The sequence below is a fragment of the Pithys albifrons genome, chromosome 22 (genome assembly GCF_047495875.1).
Source record: "Pithys albifrons albifrons isolate INPA30051 chromosome 22, PitAlb_v1, whole genome shotgun sequence".
In the NCBI taxonomy this organism is placed as follows: Eukaryota; Metazoa; Chordata; class Aves; order Passeriformes; family Thamnophilidae; genus Pithys; species Pithys albifrons.
The window spans coordinates 2,063,773-2,078,414 of NC_092479.1; the positions used below are offsets into that span (position 1 = coordinate 2,063,773).

The 14,642-nt window shown below is 53.5% G+C and overlaps 1 protein-coding gene across 2 annotated transcripts in view; it reads left to right on the top strand.

The window, feature by feature from the left end:
* The window catches only part of EPHB2 (EPH receptor B2), a 136,108-nt gene that overhangs the window by 27,380 nt on the left and 94,086 nt on the right, over window positions 1-14,642 (top strand). For both annotated transcript variants that reach the window (XM_071575935.1, XM_071575936.1), the window contains exon 2: window positions 13,637-13,701. In XM_071575935.1, the coding sequence (XP_071432036.1) occupies window positions 13,637-13,701 (65 nt within the window). The remainder of the gene's footprint in view (window positions 1-13,636; window positions 13,702-14,642) is intronic.

The window sequence follows — 14,642 nt, forward strand, 5'->3', positions numbered from 1 at the left end:
TATGAGATTTTGGCAAAGCTGCCGTAAGCCGTAATTACTCCTCATTGTTTTTGTTTACATTTCCCTCCTGATCAATTTTTGCTAATAATCCCTTTCAACTTTTGGAAATTGCCCTTTTCCCACCTCCGGGTGTGTTTCTTTTTGGTGGATGCAAAAATCTCTTCCCACAGCCGTGGAACCAGATTAGGGTTGTCTGTACCTACACAGCCCTCAGTGCACAGACTCTGCTCTGTCATTGCCCCCATGCGTTGTTTTGTGATGGAAATGGGTCTCCACAAGCCTTGGGGTCTCCAGGACCCCATCCCAGTGGCAGCCTGGACCCCAACATGTGCTCTCCTCCAGCCCCAGGAGCAGCACAGCTGGTTCATAAGCTGCTGCCACCTTCCCCAGTCTTCTCTGCAGAGCTGCAGCATGGACATTCCCCTCTCCTGTGCTGGTCCCTGATCCACCAGCTCCTCACTGCAGCCCTTGTGGGTGATGAAAGAGGGGCTTCTTTTTCCTTGTGGTCCCACAGTCCACCTCCCACCTGCTCCAGGGATGCTTTGTCCCAATGGAAAGCAGCTCTTGATAGGCAATTCCAGGATGGATGGAAGGATGGATGGATGGATGGATGGATGGATGGATGGATGGATGGATGGATGGATGGATGGATGGATGGAAGGGTGGGTGGGTGGATGGATGGATGGATGGATGGATGGATGGATGGATGGATGGATGGATGGATGGATGGATGGGAGGGATGGACACAGCACATCCCTCGCCCAAGCAGGACCACCAATGAGCAGGAGCATGGTGGCACTGATAGATGGAGCATCCCCTCAGTGCAACCCACTGCTTGTGAGGGAGAATTAGTATGTAAGAGACAAGGAGGGAAGGCCCCTCCATGGTGAGATATTGAAGATGGGGTTTTCCCAAGGAAGAAAACATTTGCAGTTCACTAAAAGTGCCCACTGCCGGCAGCTGCCAGCTCTGCTGGGCCTTTGTCTGCAGCAGGGGGCTGGAGGGGATGCAGGGTTTGCATTCCTGACAAACCCCTGGAGATACCAGGAGGATGCTTTGGCCTTGAGAGGGACTAGAGGGAAGCCAAGCTCCTTGGAGGGGTTTTGGGCTTTCCTGTATCTGTCCTGGGGAGAGGCCTCCTGTGGCTGGGAGCCTGACTAAAGCCCTTCATTGCCAGGGCATGGGGTGTCCCTCTATAGTTTGGCAGTTCCTCCCAAGCTATTCTTGCTTGGAGCTGCCAACCAGAAGCAAATTTCCAGCCTGTCAGTAATAGCAGGGAGGAGCAGGAATGTCAGGTGGCTGGATGGAGCAGAGTAGAGGTGTGTGATGGGGGTTCCTGGCTCACACTCGGTTTGGGGGCAGCACAGAGGGGTGTCTGTGGCTCCACATGGCACCAGCAGTGCCAGAGGAGCAGGAGCATCCGCAGGCACCAGTGTTTGTGTGCCAGGGTGTGTGGCACAAGTCAGGGGCTGTTTGATGCTTGTTATTCGCTGGGGAACCCCAACCTTGGATCCCTGGAGCAGGGGTAGCCTGCTGCCTGCAGCACTGCCTGTTCTTGCCTGTCTCTGCCTGTCCCTGCCTGTCCCTGCCCATCTCTGCCTGTCCCTGCCTGTCCCTGCACCTCCCTGCCATCATCCTGAGCTCTGACATGGACTTGCTGAAGAGGGATGGCTGGAGCCAGGGATGCTCGGAGCAGCTGGATGGGCTGCAGGCAAGGGCTGGCACTGGATGGGGGCACACCAGTGCTGAGCTGCAGCTTTGGGCATCACTCCACCCCAGGCAGTGCCAACCCAATTGTGGGAGAGGTGACCAAGGTCAGTCTGCCAGGCTTGGCTGCACCACGGGCTCATCCTGCTCTTCCATTCTCCTTTGCTGAGCCCTGATCCTGCCTCCCCTCACTGGTGGCTCTGAGTGGCCTGGGCCCAGCGCTGTGGGTGCACGTGTGTGTCATTGTGGGGTGATGGGGCTTTTGCTGCAGCTTTGGCTGTTTGAAGATAACATCTTTCCCCTGTAAATGTTATTATCCTGTATATATTCGGGCCAGGGGAGGGAGGTCACCATCTGTGTTTTCCAATAAAAGCAAATTAAAATTGAAGCCCATTAAGGATAGCTCAATTGGGATGCTGAGCAGGGCTCCAGAGCCTGCTGGGAACAAGTTGCTTACAGCCTGTGCCACCATGCAGGGTGACAAACCCTCATTTATTGCCAGCGGTGCTCGAAGTGACACTGGCTGCACACACCATCCCCACTGTGGGTGAGGGTGGCCCGGGGCACTGACCCCAAGGGGAGGAGGGGCAGAGCTGGCCACAAAGCTATGCCCTGGGCTCATGTCACTTCTCCTGGTCCCCTCTGGGCCCATTACATCACATGATGGACAGGGTTTAGTTGGGAAAGGGATGGATGTTGTCCAAGAGCCAGGCATGTGCTCCTTACCCAGTGATGCACTGCAGTCTCTGGGCTTCCTGCTGCATCCCCAGTCTCCTGAGGTCACCTTACTCCTGCACCTGGGGATACAGGACAGAGTGTCTGGGAATATGGGATGCTGTGTTTGGGATGCAGGAGAGTAGCTGTGGGGTATTGAAGGGGATTGGGCAGTGCTGCCCTGAGCCCTGGGCATTACACCTTGTACCAACTGGCCCTGGCACACAGTGGTGGGAGCAGGTTATTATATTATAAAGCAACTTGTTCCTCAGTTGCTGCTGACAGGAGCTGTACGTGGCATCTGCAGCTGCACACCAGTGGCAGTGGCTCTGTGTTTGGGCTCCAGCAGTGGCAGCCAGTGTTCATCCCCTGTATGGTGGCTATGCCATGCTCAGTTGGACCAGGGCAGTGCACAGGGAAGGCTGCCAGCTCCTTCGGGGCTGGAGCATCTCCAGAAGGAGCTCCTGGGTGTTGGGCTCTGACCTCCCAGAGCGCCCCTTTGTTCATCCCTCTGTGAAGAAAAGAGACTTGGAGGCTCTCAGGAGGGACATGACCCTGTTCCATCCTCTTGGAAGGTGGCTTAGTAGGGAATTTAGTCTTTGCTGGGCCTGGATGGGACTGGATGCAGGTGAGGACAACACTACTCTGGGATTCCCTCCCTCATGCTGTCTCATGACTGATGGGACGGTGCCACTGCAGGGCCCGAGTCATTAGCAGTGACAGTAGCAATGGCTGCCTAATGCCTGTGTCTGTGTCTCCTCTGTGTGGCTCCCACATTCCTGGCAGCAGCAGGAGGGCCTCTGCTCGCTGGCATTTGCCATCTGCATTGTCTCTTCCCGGCAGCCTGCCCTCTCCTGAACTTGGACCACATACAAGTGTCGGCTCCTTTTGGGACAGATGCTGCCAGTGGGTCCCAGTGCTGCTGAAACGGCTTCCTGGGGTCTCTGGTGGTGTTATCCTGTTTCTGCTGACCTCTGGAGCAGATGGTGTGGGTTAACTGGGACAGACAGGGTGCATCTGCAGCCATGACTGGGACAACATGGCAGCTGGATGGAGCACGGTCCTGCCTCACATCCAGCCTCGCCTGCTCCTTCAGCAGGGGCTGAAGGGTCACAAAATCAGAATTCCCAGCTGAGAGCTGGAGCTCTCCTTCCCTTCCCAGCCAGGCAGGTGAGAGGGACAATCCTGGATGGGCTTATGGTGAGTTGGGTGCTTAGAAAGCAGGAGATGTGCTCAGGTGACCTGCAGGACCCCTGGGGCTGTTGAGTTGGGTTTTCCCCTTTGGTCTGAGGTTTCCATCAGTGGAGCAGTTGGCGCCATGCAGGGCAATGCCTGTAACAGCTGGGCCTTCAGAGGGAGAAGAGAGGCTGGGAAGGTGAGCAGGGAAGCTGCTGGATTTGGGTTGTGCCAGTGCTCAGCAGTGGCTCCAGGCTCACCCAGTGACATTGCCATGTGCCCAAAGCCAGGTGCTGCTCTGCTCCTCTGCTTTCCCTATTTCCCAGTCTAGCAAGAGCTGGAAGCCAAGGGCCCTTTTCTGCAGAGCAGCATCAGCCCTGGGTTGAGTTCCCTGAGGGTGGGTCCAGTGATGTCAGACAAGGTGTGGGGGATCAGAGAAAGGGGAGGATTTAGGTGGGAATGGGAAAGCATAGCCCAGCTCGTGACTTTTCCCTAAGCAATGTATGGAAATGCAGTAGTTTTCCCTTGGGCTGCTGAACTGCTGTGCCAAGGGCAGGGCGTGGAGGCCATCCCTTTCTTTGACACCTGTCCCCAAGTGTCACAAGCAGCTGAGGATCACCCAGTAGCTGAATGAGGGTGTCTCAGTGGGCACTGCTGAGCCCCACCAGCTCCTGGCACCATCCCCTGCTCCCCCGCTGGCTCTGGGGCTGACTTCTGTCTCACAGGGCTTGCAGGTGGGCTTGGCTGATGTCCAGATGAACTGAAGGGCCAGGAAGGCTCCTTGGCTTCCAAAAGGTGGGCACATCTTTTCCTTGCCAGTGCTCTGTGGTATCTCTGGTGTCAGGTCTCCCTGCTCCATGGACTATCAGTCTGGGGCCTGGCTAGCAGGTCAGAGGCACTCTGGGGGATGGAGGTGCTGGACATCATCCTAATTCTTAGGTCTCTGAGTCTAGCTGGACATAATTTTTCAGGGAAGGGCATTGGATGACCAGCTACCTCTCTGCTGGGTCCACAGCTTCAGGACCAAGGCACGACCCACTGTGGCTTCCCTCAGGGTGGCCTTTGTGGCTCCGGGTGCTGGATGGATGCCAGCACTCCCCATCCCAGCTCAGTCAACTGCCCCTTCCTGTTCCCTATCAATCACTCTCCCTCTTGGAGTTTAAGTGGATCCCTGAGTGAAGTATCCAGAATATCCTGTAGCCGCCCGCTCACAATGCACTGTGCTGTTCCCGCGCCAGCGACTCGGCCGGGGGGGGGGGATTGGGTTTCAGCCTGTTCCGCTGGCCCCTGGCCAGGCAAAGCAAAGCTGGGACTGCAGGGAAGGGCCACTGGGTTTGCTCAGCCCTCTCAGCTCATGCTGGCAAAAATATTATAATCAGGCTCCAGTAAAGCACAGGAGGCAGAGAGGGGCCTTTCAGTGTCGGGAAGGGTAAAGAGATCTGCGGCTCCTCGGGCGGGGACAGACGGGTTTCTCATCAGCCACCCCCCTGCTCCAGGATGCCGTGTCTGTGCCTGTGGCCAGAATGGGAACATGGTTCCAGGAGCACGTGTTCCTGCATGGAGGAGTTCATCCCAAGCTGTGGTGTCTCCAGTGCAGATCCTGGTCTTGCTCCACCAGGCTGGGCTCTGACACTGAGCGTCCCTCCAGCCTGGAGCTAATGAGGTACATTAGGTGGACTTCCAGTTCATGTCTGGGACATGTTGACAAGGAATGATCTCCTGCTGTCTCTGCCTAGGGATGACTTTGCTCTCAACCCATTGGAGAGGTCTGGACAGCTTCTTGCCTGCTTTGCACATCCAGCACCAGCCACAGCTGATGCAGTCCTGGATCCCCAAGAATTTCGCTGCCTCTGTTGATAATATTGCACTTGAATTAAAATGCTGGCAAATGTCCCACACTGAGAGAGGAGCTGGTATGAAGACTGAAAGGGGAAAGGAAAAAGTTGTGGGTGGAAAAATTAGGGTGGAGACTCCAGCTATCTGTGGGGCTATTTATTTGTCCAGCTGTTTCTTTATCTGGATGAGCTTGGTGCCTGTGAATGTGAAGGATTTGCCAGGACTTCTGAGAAACTCAGGACCAGATGCTCTAAATTGGTCTGAATTGTCAAAACTCCATGGAATTGATTTTTCTGGACAGAGAGAAGTGTGTCTGCAACATGCACAGCTCCTCTGTTAATCCCTTGCACCTCCGGCCTCTGTCCCTTGGTCCTGCCACTCTCCATCCCCACTCCTGGACAGCCTGTGCTTGTGTCCCATCACTGCCAGCACCCAGCGTGATCCCAGACTGGTCCCCCCCTCCCAGTTCCCCCCACCAGTCTCAGTCCTGATCTGGCCAGATGGGAAAAGCTGGTGCAGCTGAGCACCCCACACTCATCTCACTTGTGGCTGAGCAGCAAGAAGCCCAAGCAGAAGCACAGGAACCCCCGTCCCCCAGGTCATTGTCACAGCAGATCATCAGCGTGCCAATGTTTTAACAAGACTATTGAGCATCTGGAGGCAGTGGTGGTACAGGGGTGATGATGCACCATCGTGAGGTGCCAGGTGTTCATCCAGAGCCCTGGCACACCCTCAGAGCAGGCAGCAGCTCCAGTGACAGGCCCAGCACTGGCAGGAACTTGCGTATTGAGAACATCTCCGAAGTGGAAAGGACGGGCCCTTCCCTTGGAGTGTGCCATGGGCAGCAGTGCAGCGCCCGGTGGGAGGGGGCCAGAGCTGCCTCTGCTGGTTCCCAGCAGCTGCAGATGTATTTATAATGCCGTGGGCAGCATGGGAAGCTGCAGATAAACACACAGGAGGGAAGAACACAAACAACAACACTGAGAAAATGCTGCTGTGGAGGGAGCACTGCACTGAGCTGCAGCTATCGCAGCCACCAGAGATGGGCCAGGGGCCAGGCTCCCACCCCTGCTGCTCCCACAGGGCGTTGCTCTGTGTTGTGGGTGCCAGGGGGGTCTTTATGGGGCTGCCAAGGCACCAGCCTCTCACCCTGTTATCTGGTGCTGCCAAACCAGTAGAATGGCACTGTGAAAGTGCCGGCTGTGATAGTGAGTGACGCTGCTGAGATGGCTGGCAAGGCATTAACAGTTGGGTTTGGGGTTGCCCATCCAGTAATTGGTCTGTCTTAGTTGTCCCAGCACAGGAGTTGGTCTTGCTGGGTGCCCAGAGCTGAGTCTGAGCATGAGGCAGCCCAAGGTAGGACCAGAAGAGCGGCTGGCAGAGATACAGCTGTGACAGTCCACCACAGGTGACTGTGGGCACAGAAGTGGCAAGGGGCTGAAGGCAGCCAGTGGGAACACTGCAGGTGGAGGACCTGCCTCAGGAGCATGGTGGGTTGCCATTCCTTAGGGCTTATCATGCCTTGTGTGGAGCTGGTACCTTTAGCAGAACTCTGTCTAACTGATGTCATGGTGCCTGGAGTCACTTGTCACTCAGAAATGTCTATGATCACCTGGAACAGATTGCCCAGAGAGGTTGCAGAGTCCCCATCCCTGTGAGTGTCCAAGGCCAGTTGGAGCAACCTGGTCTAGTGGAAGGTGTTCCTGCCCATGGCAGGCTGGTAGAATGGATGAGCTTTAATGTTCTTTCCAACCCAAACCATTCTGTGATCCTTTGATCTCCTTGATTATCATACCTTGGTGACCAGAAGGAACCAAGGTGACCTCCTGCCCCTCGACATGTGGTCCAGCTCACCCAGGATGGGGAAGGACGCAAACAGTGCATGATATGCTCCTGTTGGTGATTCCTTTTCAAGGGCAATTACCTTCACTGCTGAAATGGAACCTTGTCTTGCTCCTGTTTGTCTGGGTTCAGCTCCCAGGCAAAAGTTGTAGCCACAGTTTCCCTCTGCTGCTGCTTCCTCCCTTTGTAGATTCTCGCAGACCACAATCCCTCATCTCACTAACTCCTCTTTGATGAGCTTCGGCAGTCTCCCCATAGCAATAAAAACTCATCCAGCTGGAGAAGGAAGAGACTCCAGGGGAATCCCAGCCTCTCTGAAGTGGGTGGTCACATCTTGTCTTGCTCTTTAAAACCTTCCTGATTTCTTGGGTGTCCCACTCCACCACTGCTTTTACTAAGGAGATCTGGGCAGGTCTGGCACCGAGAGAGAGACAGAAGGAAACCCCTGCAGAGGAGGAATATATTGGTTCAATGGACATGACTCCTGATTTTGTTTTCTGGAGAAATCAATTAATGTGTTTCTTTTGTCTGGAATTAAGAAGCTTCTCAGGAATGGGACAGTGATCTTTCCTGGAGGAGGGGCCTCCTTGACTTCAGGTGGAGGGTGAGGGCTGCTCCTGGCCAGGTGTGCAGGCACAGTGACTGTTGGGCCATTGTTTGGGCAGTGAGGTGTTTGGAAGTCAGCAATCAACAGGGAAAATGGAGCAAACCCAACAGCACCACTGAAACCCAGCCTGGCTTCACCCTGACCCACCCTGCAGTGCTGTGTCCAGCTTGGGAGTCTTCAGCAAAAGAATGACATGGACCTGTAGGAGAGGGTCCAGAGGAGGCCAAAAAGATGCTCCAAGGGCGGGAGCCCCTCTGCTCTGGAGCCAGGCTGAGAGAGCTGGGGGTGTTCATCTGGAGAAGAGAAGGCTCCAGGAGACCTGAGAGTTCCTTCCAGTACCTAAAGGCACTCCACGAGACCTGGAAGCAACTTTGGTCCTGGAGGGACAGGACAAGGGGGAATGGCTTCCCACTGCCAGAGGGCAGAGTTTGGTGGGATATTGGGAAGAAATTCTTTGCTGTGAGGGTGGGAGGCCCTGGCACAGGGTGCCCAGAGAAGCTGTGGCTGCCCCATCCCTGGAAGTGTCCAAGGCCAGGTTGGACAGGACTTGGAGCAACTTGGTGTAGTGAAAGGTGCCCCTGCCCATGGCAGGGGGTGGAACAAGACAGGCTTTAAGGTCCCTCCAACCAGACCATTCTGAAATTACATCCAAGAATCCTCAAAGAGCTGTTGATGTCATAGCAAAACCTCTCTTGACAATTTTTGATTGGTCTTGGGAATCCAGAGAGGTCCCAGCTGACTGGAAGCTGGTGAAGGTTGTCCTGATTTTCAAAAAGGGCAAGAAGGAGGACCCCAGAAACTACAGGCCTGTGAGTGTCATTTGAGTGCCTGGTAAAGTTATGGAGAAGATTATTCTGGGAAGTATTAAAAAACACCTGAAAGACAAGGCAGTCATCATCCACAGCCAGCACGGCTTCAGGAGAGGAAAGTCCTGCCTATCAAAGCTGATTTCCATCTATGGGAGGATAACCCACCTGGCTGATCCAGGGAAGCCACTTGGGGGTAAACCTTTTGGATTTCAGTAAAGCTCTCCCAGGATCCATCTGGACAAACTGTCCAGCCCAGAGCTGGATAAACACATCATGTGCTGTGTGAGCACTTGGCTCACAGGTGGAGCACGGAGGGTGACAGTGACTGGGGTGACATCAGACTGTCACTGTCACCAGTGGGGCTCCACAGGGCTCCATCCTGGGCCCTGTGCTCTTCAACAGCTTCGTAAGTGACTTGGACACAGGACTGGAAAGGGACACTGAGCAAGTTTGTGGGTGACACAGAGCTGGGGGGAGCTGTTGAGTCCCTCACAGACAAGGGAGGCCCTGCAGAGAGACCTGGACAGATCAGAGGGCTGGGAACGACCAACCATAGGAAGTTGTACCAGGGGAAGTGCCAGATTCTGCCCCTGGGATGGGGTGACCCCGGATGTACAGACAGATTGGGAATGAGATGCTGGAAAGCAGTGCCAGGAAAGGGCCCTGGGGGTCCTGGTCGGTGGCCAGTTGGGCACAAGTCAGCAATGCCCTGGAGCCATCCCTGTCCTGGGGGGCATCAGGGAGGGGATTGTCCTGCTCTGCTCTGCACTGGGGTGGCCTCACCTGCAATACTGGGGCAGTTTGGGGTGACACAACATGGGGAAGATCTGAAGTCATTCAAGAGTGTCCAGAGGAGGCAACAAAGATGGGGAAGGGTCTGAACAGGTTGGTTCTGTGATTCTGATCCATTGCCACTTACACTTGTCCCTGTGGCATAACAGGGTCACTGTGATTCACCACAACCACTTATTCCCTATTTTCTGTAATTCAGTGCCCACTGCTCAGTGTAACCACTGATCCACCTCCAAAGGGAGCCAGGGCAGCAACTTAGTGGAGAAGCTGCACAGAAAGGGGCACATTGCAAAGCTCCAGCTGTGTGTGATGGGGAGCATGGCCTTGGGACCACCCTACACAATGAAGGCTGATAAATAGAAGCCTCAAAGACAGGAACCTGGTTTAGGGTGGAAGAAGAAGGAAACTCAACTAATTTAGCTGTCTTGGAGATGGATCATTTGCCACCCATGAGCACCACAAGAGGAAAAGGAGGTTTTGGACAGCAGAGTCTTTGTAGAGGGAAAAGGAAATCCAAAAGCTGGCAGCCAAATAGTGTAAATCCAGACTAAAATTAATGGAATATCTGGTGTTTTTTATGAGAAGATAATTTACCATTGGAAAAACTTGCTTAAAACCTGCAAATTTCTTCTTGTCCTTGTCCCTGGTGATCCAGGGTGGATATAGAACTCCAAGGGGATTGCTCAGCTGAGGATTAGGGGCTGGGGGTGTGTGTGTGTGCACTGAGCATGGCATCTCTATTGCACTGAGTTTGCATTAAATGAAAGGCTTTTAAAAATGCAAAATGCTTCAAAGTATGAAGTTTATTTGGGGAATTATTTGTAATGGTTTAGAATGTATCTTCTTTTACATTATAGTTGCTGCTATTAATGTACTTACTCTGCGCCACTGTCATTGATAGTTAAGATAAAGTAACAAATTTAGGGGGTTTTTAAAGCTTCTTACTAGAACTGGATGAAAAATGTTGTTTTCCTTTCAGATCAAACGCCACTGGTGTTTTAATGAAAAAGCCAGATCCTCTGATAAAATAAACACTATTATTGCCCTCTGTAAACAAATAGTTTAAAACGAAATTTTGTAAAACGTGACCCACAACATTTCAGGATTAGCTGTTTTCCACAACTCTTCCTAGTGGGGAAACATTGAAGAGAACTATTTCTTGCTTTTTACTCTTGGAATAAAACCAAATTTTGAAATCCTGGTTTCCTGTGAGCTGGAAACCGCTGGCTCGAACCAGGACTAATGAAGAACCCACAGTCTGAGAAGGACTTACTGCCAGGAGGAGGTGCAAGGAGCACAGCAGTGCCAAGGCACTTTGTGGGGTGCCACTGGCAAAGGGGAGGTCCATGTGCTGAGCAGCCACCTCCGTGTCCAGCCCTGTCTCTTCAGTGGTGGGTCTGCTCAAGGCTGGGCTTTTCTTCCTTTGGTTTTGTTCAGGGGAGGAAAAGTGGAGAAGATGGACAGGGTTTTGGGGGGGTCTGTGGCAGGATGGTTGGCTTTTTAGTGGGGAGAAGCAGCAGCAGGACTTAGTTACGCCCAGTAACTCTCCATTCCCATTGTGGAATCATCCCTGGAAGCATTCAAGGCCAGGTTAGATGGGGTTTGAAGCAACCTGGTCTAGTGGAAAGTGACTCTGCTCGTGGCAGGGAGATGGAATGAGATAAGCTTGAAGGTCCCTTCCAAACCAAACGATTCTTGGATTCTGTGATGGCTGTGGGAACTGACACTGTTTGTTGGGTTATAGGGGGGTGGCTGAAGATCTCACCTATACTGGGGCTCTCCTGATTGGTGGGTCTCAGTGGGTTGACTGGGAGTGGGGATATGTCTGGTGCTTGAGGTTCTTAAGGTGCTTTATCTTGAGACATGTGGAATGCTAAAGCTGGACTGTTCCCTGCCTGTCCCGGGAGGGCAGGAAAAGGGAATTAGGAAGCCAAACTGTGTGCTGTGTACCCAGTGGAAGCTGGGAAGATGCTCAGGTGGCTGGAACACCTACTCCTTTGAGGAAAGGCTGAAAGAATTGGGATTGTTCAGCCTGAAGAAGAGAACATTTTGGGGCTCCAAGAGGGATGGAGAGGGACTTTGGACAAGGGCCTGGAGAGACAGGACAAGGGGGAATGGCTTCCCACTGCCAAAGGGCAGGGATAGATGGGATATTGGGGAGAAATTCTTCCCTGTGAGGGTGGGCAGGCCCTGGCACAGGTTGCCCAGAGAAGCTGTGGCTGCCCTATCCGTGGAAGTGTCCAAGGCCAGGCTGGACAGGGTTTGGAACAACCTGGTGGTGGGATGTGTCCCTGCCCATGGCAAGGGGTGGGACCGGATGGGCTTTAAAGTCCTTCCCAACCCCACCCATTCTGTGCCTCCATGTGTGTCTGGGATGGGTGCCCTCCAACAAGGCACGTGCTGAAATCAGGGTCAGATTCACATTCTGCCTAGAGAGGGACAGAATTTCTTCTGTGGGTATCACTTTGATCTCAGCACAGGATCACTGGGCCTGTACAGTCTGTTCCACCACACTCCCCTCATGTCCAGCCTCTGTGTGCTGAGACCTTTGGGCAGAATTTTCCAACTGCATTTCCAGTCTGTAAAATTGTTCTATTTTCTTAAAATGTCAGCATTGGGAATGGTGTGGAAAAATCTGCATGTTGCAATGAGCATGTGCCTGCAGACCTGGAGGAGGGAGAGTTACCCAGATTGTGAAAACCCCTCCTGGAAGTGTCCAAAACATGTTCAAAATCACTTTTGAACAGTCCTGGAAAGTGTTAGAGAAACGTGTATATGTGGTAATTAGAGACGTGGGTTAATGGTGGGTTAATGATTGGACTCAGGGATCTTAGAGGGCTTTTCCAACCTTGATTCCATGATCCAGAGTGTCTGCCCAGTGTATTTCTGGTGGGTCTGACTGGCACCTTCTCCTACTCGTATGTTAGCCCAAGTATTGGGTACCATAACCTCAGCACCCCTTCTCTTGCCATCACTGGAGTTAAACCAACCTGCAGGTTTGGGGATTAAACAAATTCCAGTGCTGGAAGTGTGAGGAGCTGTAGAAAGGGTGAGGAGGCTTTGCTGTTGTGTGGCTTAGGAAGACTTGCCTGTGCTGGTTGGTGGTAGCATCACCTGACCTATTCCAACCCAAATCGTCTGGAAAACCAGCTCTAACATTAGTTTAATTTTTTAGTACTTTTAAGTCCTAAAAGTGCTGTTCCTTCCCATGTGCTGCTGCATCTCTGAGGATTCTGCCGACTGTGCGAAGCACTGAGGGAAAAATACTGTGTTTTTCAAAGGGAACTGGAAGGTGATAAAGGATTCCTGCTCAGGCTGCTCCTGGACTGCAGGGGCAGAACTGCTCTGGGATGGGGGTCCCCAGATTCGGGATTCAGAGGAGAAAAGTCCAGCTGGGCTGGGGGATGGAAATGCTCCCCATGCATGGCAGGAGATGTTGGCTGTGCTGGGCACTGGTGAGGCACCTTGAATCCTGGGGTCAGTTGTGGGCTCCTCATGGAAGAAAGACATTGAGGGGCTGGAGAGAAGAGAACAGAGCTGGGGAAGGGTCTGGACCACCAGGAGCAACTCAGGCAACTGGAGGGGCTCAGCCTGGAGAAAAGGAGGCTCAGGGGGGATCTTCTCACTCTCCACAACTCCCTGACAGGAGGGGGGAGCTGGGGAAAGTCAGGCTCTGCTCCCAGGGAATAAGGGACAGGAAGAGAGGAAACAGCCTCAAGTTGTGCCAAAGAAGGTTTAGATTGGATATTAGGAAGAATTCCTTCATAGAATGCGTGATCAGGCACTGGAACAGACTGCCCAGGATGGTGGTGGGGTCACCATCCCTGGAAGTGTTCAAAAAATGTATAGATGTGGCACTTGGGGTCATGGGTTAGTGGTGAACATGGTTTTGGTACCGGGCTGGCAGCTGGACTTGATGATCTTGGAGATCTTTTTCAGACTTAGCAGTTCTGTGATTCCATGATTCCACATGGGGTAATGGCAATGGATGGGGGAGCAGGTGGGTAGAGGGACCAGTACCTGGGTCCCCCCCTGGCAGAGGTGTGGCTGGTGGGCTCAGTGTGGGCTGGCTCCTCTCTGCCTTTTTCCCTGTCTCCCTCTTCAGTCTTTTCATCAACATCCAATGACTCCTTGTTTCACCTTCCTCCTGCAGAGACACTGATGGACTCCACAACGGCGACAGCAGAGCTGGGCTGGACGGTGCATCCTCCATCGGGGGTGAGTCGGCAGCGCTGACGGAGCTGCCCTGCAGGGCTGGCTCCACAAATGCAGGCACTGAAGCAGAGTGCCTTGGCCACATGAAGTATCTGGTGGAAAGAGCACTAAAGAAGGGTGACAGTTGAGGTTTCCAGTAGTTTTCTAGGAGATCATGTTCCAAAAACATTCCCCTGTGCTGGAGGGATGTAATTCTCACCCCGCAGAATCAGAGCAGTGTGGTGTTGGGGGAAAAGCCAGCCTGCAGCCACCTAAAAATCAGAGAGGGGGAGGAACAAAGTGCCAAGGCCACCCTCATTTGTCCCTGGTGTCTCATTTGTGATTCCACTACCTGTCACGTGTAGCAGGATGAGATCATTGGCCTCAGGTCCTGAAATGACTGTCCAGCATCCCTGGTATCCCTGGACCAGCAGCAACTCTGTCTCTGCTTTACTGGTGCCAGGAGTCCCCTGAGCCACATCCCAAGACCACTTTGCACAAGCTCCTTTAAAGAAGAGCTTGCACAAGGCAGTGCATCAGGTGGACCTTCCTCCAGAGGGTGGTGGGCACTGAACAGGCTCCCCAGGGCAGTGGGCACGGCCCCAAGGCTGCCAGAGCTCAGGGAGCATTTGGACAACATTCTGAGGGACAGGATGGGATTGTTGGGGTGTCTGTGCAGGGGCAGGAGGTGGACTCAACAATCCTTGTGGGTCCCTTTCAACTAAGAATATTCTGTGTTTCTGTAGTCTCTACACCCTTCTGCTCGTGATGGAAAACCAGAGTGGAGCCACCTTCAGAGCATCCTGCTCAGCTCTGGCTGTGGTGACCAGCAGCAGCCCCAGTGCCCAACACCCCAGTCTGGCTGCCTTGCACTTGGGTGGCCCAGTCCAGACTGGACAAAGCTGGAGATGCTTCCCATGCCTGTGGTGGTGGTGGTGGCTCAGACTCCATCCTGCCCTCCATCC